The sequence below is a fragment of the Lemur catta genome, chromosome 9 (genome assembly GCF_020740605.2).
Source record: "Lemur catta isolate mLemCat1 chromosome 9, mLemCat1.pri, whole genome shotgun sequence".
Lineage (NCBI taxonomy): Eukaryota > Metazoa > Chordata > Mammalia > Primates > Lemuridae > Lemur > Lemur catta.
In genome coordinates, this window is record NC_059136.1 from 762661 (window position 1) to 784404 (window position 21744).

A 21744-nucleotide genomic window follows, 5' to 3' on the forward strand; every position below is an offset into this window, starting at 1 on the left:
AACGAAGCACATTTTTAGACCTTTTTTCAAATGGCTTGTGTAAAATTTGGTTAATGTACAATGGTTGGTTTGAAGCTGTCATGTAAAATTTGCCTCTCCAAATATAATCAACAATAAACTGGAAAATATAAAATTCTTGCAGTGAGATTTTTATTTTTAAGCATAAATCATAACTGTTGGGTTTTGTGCACAAATGATAAATGTCCAGCTTGATGGTTTTTCACAAATAGGAATCTCCATGTAGTCAGCACTTAGAGCAGAAAAAAAGAAACAGAAACACGGAACATTCCAGCACCTGACAGCCTCCCTTGTGCCCCTTCCAGTCAAAACTCTGCAAAGAGAAACCACCATGCTGGTTAGTTTTGCCTGTTTTGGGGCTTTACGTAAATGTCCCGTTCTGTGCTGTCTGCTGTCACTCCGCACGGCCTTTGTGAGTGTATCCGAGCTGTTCCGTGTGGCTGTGGTTTTCCTGTTCTCATCTCACTGCTCACTGTGAATAGGCTACGACTCATCCATTGCACCCCACACGGACGGACATTCAGGCAGCTTCCGGCTTGGAGCTGTGAATATTCTCCTATGTCTTTCGGTGCACACGTGTGTGCATTTCTGTTGTGTGTACCCTTAGGGGCAGGGCTGCTGGGTCACAAGATGTGCTTGTGCTCCGCCTGAGCAGAGTCTGCCGGTAACTTTCCAAATGTGGTTCTGCACAAGCGCTCGCACCGGCAGCACAGAGGAAGGTTCCGGTCTCTCCACATCCCACCCAACAACTGGTAGTGTCTGTCATTCATTTTAGCCATTCTGCTGGGTATCTCCTTGTGTTTTTAATTTGCATTTCCCTGATGACTAATGAGATTTGCTATTTTTTTGATGTGTATTGGACAGTTGTATATCCTATTTTGTGAAGTGCTTGTTTATATTTTTGCCCACTTTCATTTTGAGCTGTGTGTGTTTTTCTTGATTCGTAGAAATTCTTTATATGTTATGGAAATGAGTTCCTTGTCAGATATGTATTGCAAACGTTATTTTCTATTCTGTGAGTTGCATCTTTTACACACTTGATGTCTTTCTGATGAATGGAAGTTCTTAATATTAATATAGAAATTTAGCATTTTTCCTATTATGATTGAGAATTTGGTCCTATTTAAAAAATCCTTATACACTCTAAGGTCATGAAGATGCTGTATATTTTCTTCTGGAAGCTTTATTGTGTTATTTTTCACAGTTAAAGCCATGCTCCTCCTAGAACGGGTGTTCGTATCTGGGGTGAAGTAGGGGTTCAGATATGTTTCTCTCCCATTTGACCAGCACTGTTTATTACAGAGACCATCTTTTCCCTGCGACATGACACAAGGCTGCCTGGTTTCCTGGGCTTGTCATCCTGCTCCATTAGCCTGTTTGTCTTTTCTAGTGTGCGCACATCAGCGTAATTTTCCCCCTCCCCGGTGCATGAAGGAATCCGTCAGCTATGGAGAAATGCGGAGCGGCCGACTCGAGCAGGAGCCCCAGTGCACGTCCTGCGAGCGGAACCTCAGCACGGAGGATGCTGGAGAGAGAACACTCTGGCTCCTTCTATCCGTTCCATGGTTCACAAATGCCACCGGCTTCCCCTCCGGTCAGTAAAGAGATTGCTTCGAGCATGAGTCACAGCACACTGCAGAAAGCAATTAATATCTTAACACCCAAACACAGCACGAAGTCTCTGACAAGGTCCTGGAGCACGTCAGCGTCACACACGATGTCGGGTATGAGAATGCCGTCAGAGCTTACAGTACAATATTATTAAGACCCACAAAGCCAGCGTTTGCATTTAGCTGGGCTGGACCTAGACTGAATTTTGCCTACGTGCTCTGAAAAAAATGAATGAAGAAAATATAATGTATAAGGAATCTTGCAGGAAAAATGTTTCTCCTCCCTCAGCGGAGACATCAATATGGATATGCTACTGTGAGGCGTTTTAATCCACCATTGACTTAGCTTCCTCCCCCCAGGTGCTCGCAGTCAATACCAGGTTTACTTACTTTATGTTATTGAAAATACTTTTTAAAAAACCAGCACACCGTGTGCTGTCCTAGTGCTCTGGAATTCAGGTTTGCCATAGCTCCTGCTGATTTTCTCCATAGTTAGCCCGAATTAGTAAGTTTTGCTCCACCTGGATTGGGTTTCTGTCTTCACTAGTCCTTGTGATGGGAAGGAGGGCCGAGGTCAGGTGACTCCATGCGGAAGTGGTACCACGTCACCTGAAAAACAGATCAGCATCTGCCAAGAGGAAGAACACCTGGTTTCTGGCTGGAACCGGGTGCTGCGTTTCAGCCCTCGAACACGGCTCTGACAAGCACTGCCACTTTGCTGTCTTAAAATTGACTTTGACTCGTAAAAGTTCCTGGAAGATTCATTAAATCCTGGACACAAAACTATTGTTAGAAATCAGCAATGCAAGTGTGGTTAATTGCAAATACGGTTTCCTTTCATGTGTCAAGGGAAACACTGAATAAACTATGCCTGACAAGTGCCGAGTGGTCACCTGCTAATAATAGAAGAAACGCATGTGGCATTTTCACACTGGGCACGCACAGTCCTGTCCAGACATTTCAACGGCTCTTGCCTAATTTCAGCAGCCCCAGGGAGGGGCCTCTCCTGGCCCGTTGCCTCTGGGCCGGTGCGGTGAGACCAGGACGCCTCGGCCAGTCCAGGTCGGCCCTTTGCTGCTGTCTTGGTAAGTTCAGTTTTATCATCAGCAACACGTGTGTGGCCTGTGTACGTCCTCCCGGTTCAACCTCTGTCCTGCCCTTTGGTTTATTCATTGGTTTATTTAGTTAACTGACATTTATTACCAACCAGAGTATGCAGGGCAGGGGTCGATGCTGAAACAGAGTTGCCTGCTGTGTCCCCAGAACCAACAACGCTCTGTACGTGCCAGATGCTTCCCAGGTATTTGTTGGACCAATGAAAGTCTTACATCTGCTGTCTTGAGACAGCAAATGAGAAAATACATGAAATAGTTTCAATCAGCAATGGGTGCGACGCAGAAAAGGAAAGGAGACCCTGTGGGAGAGATCAGCTTGGAGAGGAGCAAAGGAACTGCTTGAGCTAGGGCAGCCAGGGAAGACTTCCTGGAGGAGGTGGCATGTGGACAACTGAGAAAGAGCGTTTCCGGCCCAGGAAACTCACAGTGCAAAGGTCTGTGGTGAGAATGAAGAGCAGGAAGGCCAATGCGGCTTGAACTTAGTGAACTAGGTGAGGGAACGTGACATGAGGAGAAATCAGTGAGGTCTACGGGGACTAGACTACGGAGGGCCTTGCAGGCCACAGCGAGGAGGGGAGAGTTTATTTAAACATGCCTGGAAGCCTTTGGGAGGTCGGAAGCAGGGAAGTGACGTGATCCATGATCCGGTTTATAGCAGACGGTTCGCTCAGCTGCAACACGGAGAACAGAGAGATGGGGAGGCAGGCTGGGAACAGCGAGGTCGGCGAGGAGGGAGTTGCGGTGACACAGGGACAGGCGGTGGGCTGGACCAGGTGGGACCGCGGAGCTGAACTTGTGGTGTTCGTAGGTGCAGCCGCTAGACTCACCGGTGGGCAGGGCGGCGGGGGAGTTAGGTTCATTGAACCTGCCGTCCCCGCGTTTGGCTTCAGAAACAGGGTCAGTGACGGTGCGTGTTGTTCCTTAGAGAAGACTTTGGACGGGACAGTTCTGGGCTGGGGAACGGTATCTGCGGCTCCGTTTTGGGCACGTTGCATTTGAGGTTTCTTTCGTCTGGCCCCTACGGCCTGAAATTTGACACACAGGCCTCCTGCCCACCTCTGCTGCCCCTCTCTGTCCTGCAGTGCACGCCCTGGGCCACTGCGCTGTCTGCAGCCGCCCACACGCACGCTGGCTCAGCCTCGGTGACCCGCCTTCCAGGAGCCACTCAGCAGCGTCTCCTCAGGAGTCTCCCCGGCTGGTTTGGGCCTTGGTGTGCTGCCCGCAGGCCCACTCGCCAGACTCCCAGGCGCTTCTGAGAACAGAGGTTTTGCCGGAACAAACCTACAGTTCTGCAGAGTTCTAGGTCCCCAGTTCGTGTGATCAGGTTCACCACTCGTCACTGTCCAAACCGGGACTGCACGGTGCACCCGGCCCGGGCGCTTGGTGAGCAGGGAACACGCAGCTGCGACGGCGACAGTGACAGCACTGACTCGTGGTGAGCACCTGGCACGTGTCGGGCCACCTACTACTTTATCCTCACGGCACCTTCAGGAGGGAGAAACGCTCAGTGTTTGTAGCCGAGGAAACGGAGGCTCAGAGAGGTTTGTCCGAGACCGCGGGGCTGGCATCTGCAGGCTTAGGTGCAGAGCGTGTTGGGAAGTAGAGGGTAGTGACAGAACATCTGAGATACGGGAAGGCCACCAGCTCAGGAGGTGACCGCCGTGGAAAAGGCAGTTCCCAGGAGAAGGGGGCACGGGGTCCCCTGGGGACACACAGAGCCAGTCAGGATGGGGGGGGCGTGCGCAAGAGCCTTCGCTGTGGGTCCTGAGGGTGCGGAGGGGCGGGGCAGGGTGGGGGGCGAGGCTTGGCTACTTCACGTAATCTCACAGCATGAAAGGGTGATAAAGGGGTTGGTCCCAGTGCGGGACCTGGGTCGGCTGGTTTGCATTTAAAAAGTGCGTTGGCAGGTGAGGTCTTTACTGCCTCTAGGCACCGGCTAACCCCGGGAGGGGCAGTTGCTCCAGGTCAGCAGGGCCCCGATATCACAGCGTCAGAGCGTGGAAAACAGAAGGTACCGTGAACACGAGCCCGGGTCGGATTCCAGAGCTCGTCCGCGTTGCAGACCGAGTTTGCCCTGGGGCGGGCGGGCAGCGGCCTGGGTGGGTGCGGGGTGGACCATGTTGGCCTCTGCTTGCTTCTGCCAGACTGTCCCTATGGGTCGCTCATTACCTCCCCAGTTAGCCTGTTCGTTAGTGTAGACCCCGAAACCAAGGACGCGAGTCTTCCCAGACCTTCCAGTCTACAAGCAGCACGGCAAGGACTGAACGCACGTCTGGGGGATCCCCGGGGCTGTGAGCAGCGTTTGAGCCGGGCTCTGGCCTGGAGGAAGACCTGCGACTCTGACCAGCCCACAGCCCATGTGACCAGCCCACAGACCCACGCGTGTGGATTTACACCGGAAATCTAAATAAACTGGTCCCGTCCAGCATGTCGCAGCCAGTGTTGATCATGTGACAGCGAAGTGCCCAGGAAACCGCAACCAGGCGGTTGGCGGGAGAGGGCGGGGCCCGGCATGTAGAGCCAGACACAGCCTGATTGCTGAGTCTGCCGCTCTGTGTTTGAGCTCGAGCAGGTTCCAGCCTCTCCGGGTTTCTGTAAACGGAAATAAGAACCCGCACAGCACAGGGTCGTGAGATGATTAGATGTAAATCCATATTCAAAGCATCTGGCTCGTAATGACTAATTACTCAGCAAGGTGTTAGCTGCCCTTCCTGTCACTGAGGTCCGGGCTGGCCAGCCCAGAAAGGCAGGAGGAGGAAGTGAGGACCAGGACGGAAACCAACAGTCAGAACCACCAGACAGTCCCAGCCCCAAAGCCCGGCAGGCCAGGGAGTGCCTCACCGCGGGGTTAGCGTGAGTGTCCTGCGGTTACAAACGCCCGCAGTAGGACCGCGGAGCCCACGGAGAAGGCAGGGAGCTCTGCTGGGGAGAAGTGGGCGTCGCTCGTGGGACTCAGACACACTTTTAGGGATTTATCACAAGGGCTCAGGAGTTGCACAAGAGAGACGGGCTCTGGAACTGGGATTCTGTCACTGGGAAGCAGAAAAGAGGGTGGGGAACTGAGCCACAAAGGCACAGCCTCGTCCGGAGCGCGCTCCCCCGGGGCCCAGTGGGACGCCGATTGCCGACCCGTTGGCCCAGCCGGGCACCCACACATCCGTTCACCCACCTGTCCACGCACCCCTCGCCTCCCCAGCACCTGCCGCTCATCCTGCTGATCAGAGAACGATGAGAAAAACACGCTTTCTATCCCCAGGTGTTCACGGTCATCCACAGGAGACAGACGTGTAACCAATAACCACAGCACCGTGAGCTGCAGGTGCTGCCGGGAGGCGAGAGGGTTAAGTGACTCCGGGGAATCCGGGAGAAGCGTGAGGAGCAGACGGCATTGGTGTCTGTGGCTTGCAGGATGCATGAGAGCTCACCACGAGGAGGAAGCCGGAAAGCCACTTCAGGCAGGGAAGACACTGCGGGCTCGTACACCGGGGTGTGCAGAGGAAGGTGTATTTTGGAAGGACAGAGCTCTGTCCTGCTGGAATACGGGGCTTTAAGAGTAGAAACAGTGAAATGCGGTTGTTTCCATCTTGCTCCTGCAGGAACTGTGTGCGTGGGCTGAGTGACCCGCTGTGCCGAACACGGATGAGTCGCAGAGGGAGGGTCCACAGCGTTCCTCGCCTCCGGTTTCTGTTCCGGCCAACTTCCCTCCCACAGGGCATGCGGACGATTAATTTGCAGGTCAGTTTTCGGCACTCAGAGCAACCTTCCTAAACTGCTTCAGCAATGGACAATTTACCTGAACAAAATAGAGTCAAGATATAGATGCAATTACGTGTAAATTTAGGCACATAAAGGAGGTGTTTCATGCCTCTCAGGAAAGGATGGATTATCTAGTAAATTGGGTCGCATGATTGGGTGACCATTTGTGGAAAGCTAGACTAATGGCTTACATCTTTCGCCAAAATAAATTCCACATGGCGTCAGGAATTCAGTGTTAAAGACACGAAACCATTACGGTACTGTCAGAAAGTATAAGTAAATGTAAAGGCTTTTTCTATGCATGACACCAAGGAAATTATACAGAAAACTTTGATAAATACACCTGCACATGTGCGTGAGGCAGTATCTGCTTCCAGCCGTGTGGGGGGAGCCGGCGCTGGGTCTGCGCTCCCGCAGTGAGAATCTGGGAAACTGAACACAGGGTGCGGCGCGGATGAAGTACTTGCTTTCAGACATGGTGCCGTGAACACTTGGGGCTGTGACAGCGGAAAGGAGAGCAGCAGACACGGGGTGCTCGGGTCACCCTGGCTTTCTGTCCGGTGGCGTCTTCTGGACCACAGTGAGGGGAGGGAACCCGGCAGCCCTGCTGACTCAGGGGACAGAGAGTGGAGTCAGGGGACACCTGGACAGCCGGCCTCAGACCGAGTGCTGGAGGGAGGGAACAATACGGGTAAAGAAGTTCCAAAAATCCGCAAACATGTCCCTTGGGTCTCGGCTGATCACCCTCTAGCACAGGGTCAGTGACGCTCCCCAAGGCTGGACAAAGCCACCCCTGGGTGACCGTAACCTGAACAAGTGGTGGCACGGGAGATGTTCAAACTGTGACCAGCAGTGGTGGGCTGTTCTCACTGAACTCCTGGGACATTCGGAAGGGACAGCAACAGGGCCAAGGTGACCCTAGAGAAAGAGCTCTCTGGAATTGCCCTAAACAAGCTTATAGGACAAGCCTCCAGAAGGCCACCCGCACGGCCCAGATACTGAACCACGCAATGTGTACAGTGTTAAGCACACAATAAGAAATTTCTAGAGGTGTGAAGCAGCAGAAAAACGTGAGAAAGAAAATTTAAAAAGTCAATAGACGTAAACCAGAAATGACTGAGATTATGGAAATAGACACAAGTATTTTTTATCAGCTATTTTAAATATGCTCAAGGATTTACGGAAGGATTCAAAGTTGTGCATAATATTTTCTCACTGTGCTTTTAATGTCTGTGACCTGCAGTGGCTTTGCACCTCTCTGTTGACGTTAGGGGTGTTTTCCTGTTTCCCTTGATCAGTCTGGCTGGACATTTTTCAATTTATTTATCTCCTTTAACAAACCAGCCTTTGGTTGCATTGATTTTCTCTATTGTTTTTGTTTTTTATTTCATTGATTTCTACTCTGATTTTTATCATTTCCTTTCTTCTACTTTGGGTTTATTGACTTTTTTTTCTTCTTAAGGTGGAAGCAAAGTAGTTTATTTGAGAGCTTTCTTCTTTTCTAATATAGGTGTTTTGTGCTATAAAATTTCCTCTCAGCCCTGTTTTTGCAGCATGCTACAAATTTTGATACATTGTGTTTTCACTTTTGTTCAGTTCAAAATACTTTTATTTATTTATTTTTTTCTTTCTTTCTTTTTTTTTTTTTTTTTTTGAGACAGAGTCTCACTCTGTTGCCCTGGCTAGAGTGAGTGCCGTGGCATCAGCCTAGCTCACAGCAACCTCAAACTCCTGGGCTCAAGTGATCCTCCTGCCTCAGCCTCCCGAGTAGCTGGGACTACAGGCATGTGCCACCATGCCCAGCTAATTTTTTCTATATATATTTTTAGTTGTCCAGATAATTTCTTTGTATTTTTAGTAGAGACGGGGTCTCGCTCTTGCTCAGGCTGATCAAAATACTTTTAAATTTACCTTTTGATTTCTTCTTTGATCTGCAAGTTATTTGGAAAAGGTTATTTTGTTTCCAAATCAATTCCAGCATTCTTTTAGGGACGAGGCACTACTCCCGGCCCTGTGGAGAACTCAGTGCTGTTCCCTGTCATCGCTGTGGATGGTTCTCATTTCTTTCCCCAGTCTCGCTGCTCAGGGGATCCCCTGCCGGTCCCCGGTTCGTCCTCTGTGCCACCGCCCGTAACTTGTCCTAGCTGCATCACCAGCACCTTGAACAACAGGTCCTTGAACGAGGCACCCCCTGGATTCTGAAAGGAGCCCTGCAAGGTAGGTTTCGGTCCCGCTCCCGCCCTGGTCACCTTCCTCAGCCCCCGGGATTGGCAACGGCCCTCGGACCACACCGGGCCCCAGAACGGAGCCCCCCAGGTGAGCGAATGCCAGGCTGTCGGCAAATGTCACAACACTGGTCTGTCTGTCCCCGCACCACATGCTCCCGGCACGTCCCACCACCGAGGGTCCCCAGAAGCCCAGGCGCAGTGCTCGCTCAGGCGATGCTGACGCTGCCCCCCCCCACCGCACCTCCCCACACCCTCACCTGCACAGCCGCCGTCTCGCACCTGCCGTGGGACTTCTCGTTTGTTTACGTCGTGAGACCGAACATGGCAGACTTGGACCAGACTTTGCAACGTGGCCGTTAACACGCTTTTGCCTCAGAATTCGTAGAACAGCCAAGAACACCAGCAGGTGGGGCCGTCAGCTCCTCCCCCCCTCCGTGAGGGGAGGGAACACGTTTCCTGATGGCCAGAAAACACCACTTTCATTTTTGTTCTTGACAGTGAAGGTAAAGCTGTGTCTGGCAGCTCTCTCTGGGGTCTCCGCCATCGGCTCATCCTGACACAGGTCGCGGCTGTTGGGGGCCTCGGGCCTCTCGGGAACCGCACTCACTCGCATTCCTGTGCCGGGTGCACGCCTGTGTGTGCTGCGGGTGCAGGGCCCGTGGGGACAGAGAGCAGGCGCCAAGGCCCCTGACAAGGTCCGCAAGCAGAAAGGAATAAACAGCAATGTCCCTGCGCATCCGTCTCCACGCAGTCCCAGCGACAGCTTTTCCTGCTGCCACGGGTCCCGGATGTGACATCGCTGGCTCAACTGCTCCCTTATTGTGGGGGCCTCCCTCGGGGCAGGGCGTGGGCTTCCCAAACCCGTCTTCTCTGCCGTCCTCCCAAACAAGCCCCCAGACCCCTCTGGCTTCTCGCATTTCACTGAGGAGCAAGAGGGCAGGTAAAGAGTAACTAGCGGGAAGAACAAAGGTCGTGGTGTTTTTGCAAACTCCTGCGTCAGCCTCTGAGATGCCTGGTTCTGAGCCTGCAGCCCACACGATCCTCCTTTTATTTCCATGCCAGCCTTCCTCCCGTGAGGCCTGGAGGTCAGTCAGGACAGAGATGGGTGATGACCCCAATGGCAGGACCAGGACGTCTGAGCACCTCCGGCTCCCCCCTCCCCCCTGCCCCTGCCCAAGTCCCAGAGCCCTTCCCCTTCCCGCAGAGCTCGGCTTCTGGAAGGAGCCCAGCCTTGGACGAGGGGGTGACCGCTGGGCTCAAGGGCTTTGCTTTCCAAGGACGTTTTTCTTTCCTTGCTCCCTGTTCCACATGCAGATGTGAGTCCCGGGGGGGTGGCCCACACTCACCGCCCCTCCGGCATGGAGAGGACAGAGGCTCGTGCCGGCGCTCTGGCTGCACCTACAGAAGGACGCCACAGAGGGAGTGGGCAGAGCCCCCTCACGTTGCCGTGAGGAGGAAAGAAGCTCTTCTGCCCTGGCAGCTGTTACACTTCTGAGCAAGGTGCGAAGGTGGGAGCGTGGAAACAGTAGCAGCTGACTCCTCTAAAGACGTGTACTATTTATGTGAAACCCAACGCACTGCTAAAAATACATCCCTCGCACCAAAGGCTCACTCCTGATACAGGAACAACGCGGATAATACAGTTATTTCCCACCTCCCCTCCCCAGGCTGCCGGCCCAGCATTGCCACCCGGCATCAGCACCTCGGTTCCCGGGGCCTGATCTCAGCGCAGGGCTGCGGAAGTCCCACCCTGTTCCAGTCCCAGCTGCCCCGCTGACCGGCTGTGCCGGATTCGCTTTATCGGTAAAACGAAAGGGTAAGGGGTAAGATGAAATTCTTCACTTCCAGTTTGACATTTTATGGATCTAGGTGAATCATCTGAGTGGTTGACAGACTGGATGGGAACGTGGAATTTCCACGTCCAGGGCTTGTGCCTCAAATTGCTTGTGGCAGGCACATGATACTAGGTCTTTAAATATGAAATGTCTGATTTCAAATCAAAAGTATAGTTTGTTATGTCTCAAACAAGAAGCAGTGCAATTAATCAAAGTGTGTGCATAGACTATCGACACAGTTTTGCCATCTTAGTGGTAGCTTGTTTACGCCAGCAGCGAAGAAGCTAGGGGAGTGAGTGGCCATGAAATCATAAAAGGCGTTTTCCACAAGTTGTTGAGAATTGAGTATTTTTCCTTACAAGAAGGGGCCCAAACCTGGAAGAAGTGGTAGTCGGTATGAGGTCTGGTGAACACAGTGTATGACAGAGAGTTTCCAAGTCCAACCTCTGTAGTTTGAGCAGCGTTGTTTGTGTGACATGTGACCGAGCGTCTTGCAAGGGGATTGGCCTGTCTCTAGTGACCAATCTCAGCTGCTTAATTGCAAGTATCCTCATCACAATTTTCTGTGAAAGAAAATACAGGAATAAAACAAAAGGGGAGGAGGCGCTCCGCGTAGGAAAGGGAAGTATAGGGGGTGGATAAGCTGAGTGAGACTGGGGTGGAGCCTCAAAGGAGCCACAGGCAGATTAAAACGATTCAGTACCACTTTACATCTCTTAAATCACCAGGAGGGTTTTTAAAACAATAATACCAAGATTTTGGCAAGGTTTCAGTGAAGCAGGTACGTTTGTGCATTGCTAGAGGGATTATGGATTGGAAAGCAATCTGACAACATGCAATTAAAGCTGTTAAAGTGCTTGGCTTTTTTTTTTTTTTTTTTTTTTTTTAAGCCCGTAATCTCTCTTCAAGGAATCTCTCCTTAGGAACTAAACTACAAGGAGAAATAAAGATGCTCCCTGAGTTCTAGTTTCTACTGAAGAATTGTGAGAGCCAGGGCCATGTGTCATCTTCCTGTCTCCAACGCAACATCCGTCAAGCATGGCATAGAGTTGGCATTTTGAAGTCTGTTAAAGTAATAAATGAAAATACATGTCCACAGATGGATAATTTAAAAATTAATTATGCAAGATCACCTCAATGGAAGAGGATATTGCCATTAGAAATACGAACTGTGGGCACAAGACTGCAGTGTCGAAGGCTTGTCCGAGGGACCCAGCGGACAAACTAGAAGGACAGGTAACAGCGTTCTTGCGTTCTGATTACAAATATGTGAAATTCGTTTCTGTGTCTGCACATGGAGAGGAGAGGAAGCAGCAGAAAGCAGCAGTTGTTGCTGCTAACTGGGGCGAATTCTTTACTGTACAACCCTTTAATACCTACACAATGACATGTTTCAAATTAATCGTTATGTTTGTGGCAGATTCACTGTTGTGGCAGAATGGCCAACAGGACCGTCTGGGTGGCAGGGGAGCCTCGGGGAGCCTGCCGGGAAGGGATTCTCTGCTCACGTCCTCGCTCGGGGTCCTGGGAGTCCTCAGCAGTGGAGCCTCCCAAAGCAGCCCCGTCTGCGCCTGCGAGTGCGTGTCCCTGAGGACGTGAGAGCGTGCGTGCAGACAGGGGGTACAAGTGACCGATGAATGTGAATCCAAGGTAGACATTTTCTTGCATCAAGCTGTTACAGTCCTACAGTCCTGTGCATTACAGTCCTATAGGACTGGCTACATAATTTGCAGGGCCCAGGGCAAAATGAAAACTTGGGGCCCCTCGTTAAACAATTATTATGAATTTCGAGATGGCAGCAGCAGATCGTTACCCCAAGCGTGGGGCCCTTTGGGTGCGGAAGCCGTGAAGCTGGCCCGGGTATTTACGCAGGACGGGGCAGCTTAGTAGATTTCAGCGTGGCGTCGACTCTCTCTCTTCCTGGTGGAGCAACCTTGAACAGATACATCGTTTGCCCTCTCCGTGCCGCCGTCTGCTCAGAGTTTGACCCCCACTGTCCGTCTTGTCCTCCGCCGACTCAGTTTCCAGTTCCAGAGACCAGGAGCAACGCCTGCGGCTCCGCTCGGCTGTTGTGAGGCGTTGAAGCCCCTGCTCTTTCCAGCACAGCTCAGACTGTAAGGTTTCTTTGGAGTAGCCGGCGCCAGAGAAAGAAAGACGAGCAGAGTAGAAAGGGATAGTAAAGAGGCTTTATTGGAGCGCTCCCGGGTGGGGGTAACGAGTCCCGGAGAGAGAGGGACCTGGGCGAGCCTCAGGGGACCCACGGAGTGGTACCAGAGAGGCCGCGCTGCCCAGCAGTCTGAGTGGGTTTATATAGGTTCTTAGGACTGGGGGATGCGAGCTGCTTCGGCCAGGAGATGTAGGTGCGAGGAGTGAGGAATTTGTTTCAGCTTTGGGGTGGGTATTGAGGGATAGGAGGGGCTTCTTCTTTTTTCCATTAGGGAGGGAGGGGTACCTGCCACCAGCCTTACATTCCGGCCTTTTAGTGATACTAGGGAGCCGCGGTCTTTCTGGCTACTTCCTGCTTTTGAGGGGCGTAGTAGGGGCTTTGGGCCGGAGTCGGCTGGTGGAGGGTGACTGGAAGAGGAGAGTAGGGATGAAGAAGCATCTGGTTTACTGTCACTCTGGATAATTCCTGCAGGCGGCGTTGGAGAAACTGTAAAAGACAGGGGGCAAAGAGAAAGATTAGGCAAATGGTGACAATGGGTCCTATTAAAGGTAGCAGCCAGGAGGCTAGTGGGGACTGTATCCATCCGAAGGAGGAAGTACTCTGCCCGTGGCGGTTGTGTAGCTCTTCGCTCAGGGTGTCGAGTTTGTTTATGTTTTGTTCCATAAGGCCTGACTCGTTGATGTAGTAGTAGCATTCCTCGTGGAGGAAAATGCAGGTTCCTCCTTTCTCAGGCGTTAATAGGTCCAGGGCCCTCTGGTTTTGGAGAGCTACGTGAGCCAGAGAAGTCAGTTGTCTCTGCAGGGAATCTAGTGATGCGGACCTGGTTTCCAGGGATAGCTGTAGGCGATCTGCAAAGTCTTGGGCAGAAATGACACTGTGGCCCAGGGCGCCTCCCGCAAGCCCTGAGGCTGCGATGGAGGAGACCACGCTGAGACCCACCATGAGCAGCAAGAAGATGGCTCGTTTTGAGCGGGGTCTCATGAGAAGCCACCCGAATTCAGACTCACCATATAGAGTTAATTGAGGGACCACCATGACAGGGAAACAAGGACCCGGGGTGGATGTATTGACGCAGCAGGTAAGTGTTCCATTGTACCAGGAGAGCTGTCCTGGAGCAGAAGAGGTGGTCGTGGTCACAGTATGGTTGGTGAGACAGTGTCCATGAAGTTGTAGGTTGGGGTCAGTGAGGGTGGTGAGAAAGCATATACGATCCGCGTAAGGTTGGCCTGTGGGCTCAGGGTCCCATAGGGGAACTCGGGTGAGCGGAGTGGAGCAGGAGGGACCCGATGAGGGAATCTTTTAGGGGTTAGAAAAGTTTACGGGAACAGCGGCCAGTAGGCGGTCGTTGAAGGGAGGCACAGAGGAAACAGTGGGAGACATTAGAGATTATTTTGGAGGAGTTTAGGAAGGCGAGGGTATGTTGAATAATATTTAGCCAGGAGGTAAGAGGGGGATGTTTAGGGCGGGAGGAAAGTTGTCCTGCTAGAGTTTGTTCTGCTTCCAGAATATCGATAGGTATTTGAACCTGTGTCTGGTGGGCCAGGACGTATTCACGGCTGACATGAATAGTCGCTGAAGGGTAATAGTTGTATATTTTTTTAGTATACTTTGCCTGTGACTTTAATTTGCAACGCTGGTCTCAAGGGTAGAGGATATCCGTGTGAGAGATATCGAGTCGGTCTCTGGAGGCTGAGGCAGGTATCTGTCTGCGTGGGCCCAGAGAAGTTGCCTGAGAGGCAGAGACAATGGCATAGGCTGCCCGGCGTTTGCCGTCCTCACCTGTGACAGAGCTGCCATCAACAAAGAAAGTTAAGTCCCCTGTTGGGAGTGGCTTATCTGACAGATCAGGTCTCGGGGTAGTGGAGGCTTCAACCATTTCTGAGCAGGAGTGTGAGGACAGGGTTAGGCAGGGAATGGGGAGCAGAGGGGCAGGGTTTAGAGTTGGGGATTGAGATAAAGTAATGGTGGGATTTTCTATAAACAAGAGATGGAATTGCTGTAGTCTAGACGGAGTGAGGAGGGCTAAAGAGCGGTGAGTTAGAAGGTCCTGTAAACGGTGGGTGGAGAAGACATGTAAGTTCTGTCCCAGGGAGAGTTTCAGGGCCTCCCTGGGGAGAGTAGTGGCCGCTGCTAAGGCGCGGAGACAGGGTGGCCAGCCACGGACCGTGGTGTCTAGCTGTTTGGATAAGTTGGCCACTGGGGTGGAAATGGGAGTAGGTCCCAGAGGTTGGGTGAGGACGCCGAGGGCCAGGCCCTGGCGCTCATCCGTGGAGAGGTTAAAGGGTTTTTCAGGATGAGGGAGTCTTAGAGGGGGTGCTTGTAAGAGAGAGACGCAAAGTTTTAGGAACACGTGGCAGACAGTCTGAGGGTTCCACAGAGGGCCAGCAGAGGCATCCTGTGCTGCCTCATAGAGGGGTTTGGCAAGGAGAGAAAAGTTGGGGATCCAGTGTCAGAAGAAACCAACAAACCCGAGGAAGGACAGAATTTGTTTAGCAGTGGTGGGAGGCTGGAGGTCACGAAGAGCCTGCTGGTGAACAACAGTGAGATGTCGAGAAGTGGGGGTGAGACTAAGTCCAAGGTATGTGACAGTAGGCTTGGACAGCTGAACTTTGGAGGGGGCCTGTCATTGACATAGTGGTAGCATTTCTCCTGAAGGAAGATGTAGGTCCCTCCTTTTTTGGCTGTCAGTAGATTTAGAATTAAAACACTTTTGTGGTTTTATTAAGAGCAAACTGGTATTTTAGGAATACCTTGTGATTTTAACCAAACCTTTCTTTCTTTAATTATAGCTGACTCAACCATACACAAAATTCTTTCGTAAATTCCTTCTACAAACTCCATCACAACCTATACAGACCGTCTACAACATACTTGCGCTTTCTTTTTTGTCCTAAATTTCCTCTTTCTCAGATAACCGGCCATTCTGTTCCAGGACAAAAAGTCACTACACAAGACCCTTCTCCACACAAATTATTCTCTTGCTGATTATTTTTAACAAAAATACATTTCCATGTTCATAGCCTTTCTACATCTCTTTTTTACCTTATTAGTTACCTTCTATCTTGGTTTTATTTTTCCCTCCACATCTAGGCTTTGAATCAATTTTTAAACAACCTCTGAATTAAACAAAATTAAACATATAATTTCTTTAATGTAAACTTGGGGGTCTACCAGTTCAGACGGGAGAGGGTATGTAGGGCTTGGTAAGGTGGGAGAGGCTGTGGGCGGAGCTGAGGAATCTGGAGAGAGAGAGAGAGAAAAAGAAGGGTGCAGGCCCCGGAGGAAAAGTGGAGGGTGGTGTCCAGCTTGGTTAATAAGTACCTTCCCAATAGCAGAGCAGGACAGGAGGGCATGATAAGGAAGGAATGGGTGATGGGACGGTCATCTATCAGGCAGGTTAGGGGACCAGTGGTGGGGGGGTTGAGAGGGATTGCCGTCAATACCCACGACCGACACCTGGGAAGGATAAGTAGGGCCTGAAAAGGAAGGCAGGACAGAGTAGGAAGCCCCCGTGTCAACCGTAAAGGACACTGCCTTACCCGCTACCTTGATTGTTACCCTGGGCTCCGCGAGGGTTATCGGGGTCACTGAGTCGAGGCCTCTTCAGTCTTCAGAGCCAGACCCAAAGCTGCCATCGGCAGGTCTAGGGATGGAAGGACTGGCCCTCCGGACTTCTGTCCCAAGGGGCAGTCACTTTTCCAGTGTCCCTCTTGACCACAGCCGGGCAAGGCGTGGTGGGTGGACGTGGCTGCGGGCACCACTTGGCCCAGTGGCCTTCCTTACTGCACTTGAAGCAGGTGCCTGGTGGAGCGCGGCTGGTCGCCTTAGACGAGGTCGATGGTTTCGCGGGTCCCCCCGGCCTCAGGGCTGCAACCAAGGCTCGGGCCTGCAGGTGTGCCTTTTGGCAGACACGGGCCTCCCTTTGGGCCTCTGCCTGCTCGTCTCGGGAATTAAAGACTTTAAATGCCATGTTCACCAGGTCTCAGATAGGGGTCTGAGGTCCCTCCTCTGCCTTTTTGAGTTTCTTTCTGATGTCAGGGGAGGACTGAGTAATAAAGTGAGATGCAAGGACAGTAGTCCCCGCGGGGGAGGTACGATCTCGGCGGGTATATTGGGTAAGGGCGTCTGTAAGGTGGCTGAGAAAGGCCGCCGGGTTTTTATCTGCCTGCTGAGTGATTTCCCTGAGCTTGTCATAATTTACAGCACGGTGGGCGGGGGCCTGGAGGCCGACAAGGACACACTGCAACAGGTGGTCCCTCTGCTGCCCAGACGCGCTCCTTTTTTATCAGTAGTAAGCGTAGAGGATGGTATAACAAAAATATCATGCCAGGTAAGGTCACATGCCTGTGTCAGGTAACGGAACTCTTTGGTGTAGGCTGTAGGGTCATTAGAAAATGAACCTAGGCACTTTTCAATCTGAGAAAGGTCAGAAAGAGAAAAGGGAACATGTACGTGTACAAGCCCCTGAGCGCCTGCCACCTCCCGTAACAGACAGAGGAGGGGCCTGCATGGGAGCGGGTGTGCTGGCTGACTGGAGATGTCAGTGGCAAGTGGCTGGGCCGTGTGGGAGGATGGGCGGGCACCTGTGGGTATGGTGGGGGTCGGGTGGGGGCAGGGCAGAGGGAGTAGGGTGGATCGGAGAAAGCAGAAGGGGCGTCTGAAGAGACGTCCGGAGGAGAGTTAGAGGGAGAAGAGGTGGAGGGGCAGTGGGGACTCCACGCAAGGAGGACTCGTGCGGGGTGGCAGGTCAGACAGAAGGATGGGAGCGCAAACAGAAAAAGGCTTAGACATACGGGATATCCGACCAATTGCCATTCCTGCGACAAAAGTTATTAAGGTCTTGCAGACTACTGAAACTGAAAGTCCCATTTTCAGGCCATTGGGAGTCATTGTCCAATTTATACATCGGCCAGGCAGTGTTGCAGTAAAGAATGAGGCGCTTGGGCCGGATGTTTAAATCCAGGGCCTTCAGATTGGCCAGCAGACACGCCAGGGGTGTCTCGCGGGGAATTTTGGTCACCCATGTCACCACAACCCAGATGGGGAAACAGCCAGGAACAGTTTCCTGGCTACAGAGGCAGCAAAAGTCTGGGGGGACATCTCCGCCCGACACTAGAGTGCCGGCACGGAAAGGGGTGAGAGGAATTCAGGCGTCCCCGAATAGCCTCAGCCCCTGGAACGGGGGAGCCTCCGACGTGGGCCCACGGTTTACCGGACAGGGAACAGTTTCCCAGAAGGGACGGAGGCTCCCGGGGGATCCGGGTTGGGAGAACACGGGGTGACTCACCCAGGCCGAGGTCGTCAATCAGGGACTTGAAGGCAGTCAGCGGAGGTCCCGGTCTGGAAAGCGAGAGTTCTCGGAAGGGGGTGGCGCAGCCAAACGCCCCTCCCGGGTTTCGGCACCAAATGTAAGGTTTCTTTGAAGTAGCCGGCGCCAGAGAAAGAAAGACGAGCAGAGTAGAAAGGGATAAGTAAAGAGGCTTTATTGGAGCGCTCCCGGGTGGGGGTAACGAGTCCCGGAGAGAGAGGGACCCGGGCGAGCCTCAGGGGACCCACGGAGTGGTACCAGAGAGGCCCCGCCGCCCAGAAGTCTGAGTGGGTTTATATAGGTTCTTAGGACTGGGGGATGGGAGCTTCTTCGGCCAGGAGATGTAGGTGCCAGGAGTGAGGAATTTGTTTCAGCTTTGGGGTGGGTATTGAGGGACAGGAGGGGCTTCTTCTTTTTCCATTAGGGAAGGGAGGGGTACCTGCCACCAGCCTTACACACACCTCGAGGGAATATTCCTTAAAATTACCCATCTTCAGATTCAGCCTGATGCACCCTCCTCCCAAATTTCCATTAAAATACTCATAAAAGAAGATGAAATGAAGAAAACTCACAACAGCAGGGACATTACGGGTAATAACCAACCATATGCCGGAATCCAGGGAGCCATCATGGCTGCAGCACCAGCAAGGCTGCAGGAAGCGAAGCCGTGGCGGCTGCAGCTGACTCCTCCCCGCGAGGCCTGGGGCTCCGCGTCCCCCTGGGGCTGCAGCCAGGCAGACACCTGGACTGCCACAGACAGCGGCTTCATTTCAGCCCCGGCTCCCATCTGCCGCAGGGCTGCGAGGGCCTCTCCCGTCACTCCCTTGGCGGCCACGCCTCCTCCACGCCCTGCACCAGGGAACCTCCAGGACTGGCTCTTGGGCCTTCTGTAGCCCAGTTTGTCCTTCCAGCCTCCCCCATGTGCCTGTCATCCTTCTCACGCCCGTGATGTAATTGGCCCCGCTGGTCCCCGCTCCCCCGCCATAGTCTTGTCCTCATCCTGCTCCGGGCTGCCTCTCTCTGGTCTAGTTTCCCAGCACTCTCCGTTGTACCCATTAGAATTCCAAGCCCTGCCCTTTTCTCCCGACCCCAGGGTAGCTGCTGCTCCCATCTGAGAACCCAAGTCTTCCGGAGGGGCCTTCTCAGAGGGCTGGTTCCTCCCCTGCTCCTGCTTCCCCCCCCACAGTCCACCCACAGGCAGGGAGGTCAGCTGTGCCAACCAGCACCTGCTCCTCCCTGCAGTGAGGGGCCCCAGGGTCCTGGGGTGAGGTGACTTAAATGGTGAAAGACTTATATGATCTGGAGAGAAACCAGAGTGAGTGAGATCACTTAGAAGCCACCAGCCACCAGCTTTGCCCCCGAACCCCTCCACCCCCCCGCTGCCTCCATGCGGCACACAAGCTGCAGAGCCTCAGTTGTTACCTGCTGTGAGGGACGTTTTCCAAGAGGCTGCTCCTGTCCCACCCTGTTCCTCTGTCCCACCAAGCCATGCAGCCAGAGCCTGCAAAGAGTTTGAGAAGTTAAAGGTGACTGTCCTCAGTCTAGACGGTGGCCCTCAGTTGGGGGAGTTTGCTCTCCAGGAGATACTGGTAGCATCTGGAGAAATGTCCAACGGTCACAGCTGCTGTGTGGGGACTCTGTTGGTGGCCAGGGAGCAGCCTCCTGCGTGCACAGGGCAGCCCTGCGCAAGGAACTGTCTGGCCCGAATGCCGACATGCTGAGGCTGCCCAGACCCGGGCTACGGCGACGAGTCTGCTGGGGACAGTGAGACGGCCTCAGCCAGCCCCTCTGGGGTTCCCATTTCTCTCCTTCCACCCTGACTCTGCCCTTCACAGAATCCCCGTTTTGCTAATTAAGCTCTAACAATACTGTTCACTCTCCCACTCCGCAGAAATCTCCTATCCCCTCACCAGGCCCTGTCATTCTTCTGTCCTCAGAATTCACCTCTCAACGTCCCTCCCCAAATCTCAGTGACGTTTCAAAATTCCTCTTCCACTGTCCTTCTTCCTTTCTACATCCCTCGCCTGGAATTTCCCACCTGAGCTTTCCCGGCCTCTGCTGCTGGCTCATCATCCCCGGAGCAGTCGTCCGTGTTCTTGGAGCCCGGAGTGACGCGGCTCCTAGGAAAGCTCCCCAGCTCGGAACCAGCCAGTCCAGAGCCGACCATCCCCCTGGGGCGGACGTTCCAGAAACCTGCCTTGAGCTGCACCCAGGGCCTGGCTGGGAGCAAGGGGACGCCAGGCGTCGGGCTCTCTGTCCCCACCTGTGACAGCAGCAGCCCCCCCTTTCAGATGCTCCTGCCACCCTGCAGTTGCTCCCCTCTGCAGCGCTGAGACTCAGGCTTCCCCGGTGCTGGCTGGGCCGGCAGACGGGCTCTCGGCAGGGACGTCCTTGGACATGAGGGTGAACAACTTGTCCCAAGTGGCACTGGAAGTCCAAGGACAGCCGGCTTGGGACTGCCCAGGGTTTAAAACAGAGAGTTCTGCAGCCCAGGAGTGCCCCAGGCATGAGGGATCCAGGTGGGCGCACCTGGCTGAAGACAGCAGAGCTGAACTGTCGCTTTCGCGGACCTTGGCTCAGGACGGCGTGGTTTTCCGGATGCCGCGTCACTGCTGCTTGAGTTTGGGGCTGAAAGTGCGTCTCAGAAACTTGGGCCTGATGGTCTCATGCAACGTGGTTCTGTTCAGCAGATGTCCTAGGAGCACTGCAATACGTGCCTCCCTCCTGGCTGGGGCAGAAGACATGAGGCCACGGCCCCTGCCCGGGAAGTCCTCTGGGTCTAGTCACATGTGCAAAGACAGTGTAGCAAGTGCCGTGACTGTGGCCAGGGGTGGGGGAAGCACGTGGGAGAAGCAGTCAAGGAAGGCTTCCTGAAGGAGGCAGTGCCTGAGAGTGGAGGTTTAAAGGACAAACAAGTTTTGGCAAGCAGAAAAGGAAGTCTGGGGAAATTTTTTGCAGGTCAATGAAGCAATAAGAAAATAAACACATTGAGAAGCCTTAGCGACACCTATAGACTTAGCTGGTTCCTTTGATCATTAAGCAAAAGTTCATCTTGTACTTACAATGTAGACTTATAATTTCTCAAAATGCATCTATATCTGTGTCCCCATTTTTCATTTTCAGAACCTCCATGTGATGCTGAGAAGACAGAGACGATGATTCCAATTTACATTTTGGGGAGGCTGGACCCACGGAATTAAGTGATTTATGCAAATCCCAGGCTAGTTAAGGTCTCCAGGCTTTGAGCTTGAGTGAGGCTGCTGACTACTCGCTGGGCTTGGGGACTAGACAGACCTCGGTAGGGCCCTGTGTTCTCTACATCCTAATTCCACGACTTCGGGTTAATTACAGAGTCAGATTTTCCCGCAAGAACTGGGGAACAATCCCTCCCGCGCCAGGGCTGCGGCAAGGCACAGGGGGGTGGGCAGGGGGAGGGGACGAGGACTCTCACCCCACGGGCTCAGGACACGGTCTCTGCAAACCGCAGCTCTTGGTGACGAGTGTCGGAGAGCGAGTTTGCTGATCAACTGAAGGCGTTTCCGCTGAGCGATCTTTCTCTGTGGCTTTGCCTGCGAGTATTTCCAACAACTTGCTGCTCAGTGTGTTGGAGTTAATGAAACAACCTTTCTTCAAGGATGGGAAGGCCGATGTACCTCTGAGGGGATGCTGATTACACTGGCATCTCCTGTAACAACAGGAGATGAGAA

At 53.0% G+C, this 21744-nt stretch overlaps 2 protein-coding genes and 2 long non-coding RNA genes across 11 annotated transcripts in view; 2 read left to right on the forward strand and 2 right to left on the reverse strand.

Annotated features, from left to right (window-relative positions):
• The first annotated feature begins 4084 nt into the window (after nucleotides 1-4084).
• On the forward strand, nucleotides 4085-6192 carry LOC123644631. Of its 2 annotated transcripts, none has more exons than XR_006737195.1 (3): nucleotides 4085-4284; nucleotides 4673-4754; nucleotides 6000-6192. It is a non-coding gene; the product is annotated as an uncharacterized LOC123644631 (long non-coding RNA). The 2 variants fall into 2 exon arrangements; XR_006737196.1 differs by having other exon boundaries at nucleotides 4085-4178.
• A 2781-nt stretch (nucleotides 6193-8973) lies between these two features.
• On the forward strand, nucleotides 8974-11927 carry LOC123644750. Its single transcript, XR_006737238.1, has 4 exons — nucleotides 8974-9133; nucleotides 9226-10227; nucleotides 10395-10543; nucleotides 11453-11927. It is a non-coding gene; the product is annotated as an uncharacterized LOC123644750 (long non-coding RNA).
• Nucleotides 11928-12844: 917 nt separating this feature from the next.
• LOC123644749 (ERV-BabFcenv provirus ancestral Env polyprotein-like) lies at nucleotides 12845-16158 on the reverse strand. Its single transcript, XM_045561015.1, has 2 exons — nucleotides 13329-16158; nucleotides 12845-13215 (listed from the first exon to the last, which is right to left on the reverse strand). The coding sequence occupies exons 1-2, from the start codon at nucleotides 13762-13764 to the stop codon at nucleotides 12881-12883; spliced, it is 771 nt and encodes a 256-aa protein (XP_045416971.1). The 5' UTR covers nucleotides 13765-16158; the 3' UTR covers nucleotides 12845-12880.
• Nucleotides 14350-21744, reverse strand: part of LOC123644747 — a 30266-nt gene continuing 22871 nt past the window's right edge. For 3 of the 7 annotated variants that reach the window (XM_045561008.1, XM_045561010.1, XM_045561011.1), the window contains 8 exons: nucleotides 21691-21722; nucleotides 21489-21606; nucleotides 21100-21175; nucleotides 20076-20765; nucleotides 19460-19538; nucleotides 18610-18779; nucleotides 18017-18069; nucleotides 14350-14519 (listed from right to left, as the gene is read on the reverse strand). In XM_045561008.1, the coding sequence (XP_045416964.1) occupies nucleotides 14350-14519; nucleotides 18017-18069; nucleotides 18610-18779; nucleotides 19460-19538; nucleotides 20076-20545 (942 nt within the window). In that variant the 5' untranslated portion in view covers nucleotides 20546-20765; nucleotides 21100-21175; nucleotides 21489-21606; nucleotides 21691-21722. Of the gene's footprint in view, nucleotides 14520-18016; nucleotides 18147-18609; nucleotides 18780-19459; nucleotides 19539-20075; nucleotides 20766-21099; nucleotides 21176-21488; nucleotides 21607-21690; nucleotides 21723-21744 lie in introns of all 7 variants that reach the window. The other 4 variants (XM_045561014.1, XM_045561013.1, XM_045561012.1 and 1 more) reach the window with 3 other exon arrangements.

Bases quoted from the DNA above. Each gene is read 5' to 3' on its own strand.
- LOC123644749 (XM_045561015.1), bottom strand. From the start codon at position 13,764: ATGGTGGTCCCTCAATTAACTCTATATGGTGAGTCTGAATTCGGGTGG. The intron at 13,216-13,328 runs GTACTTCCTCCT...TGTCTTTTACAG, and splicing joins ACACAACCGCCACGGGCAGA to TTTCTCCAACGCCGCCTGCA.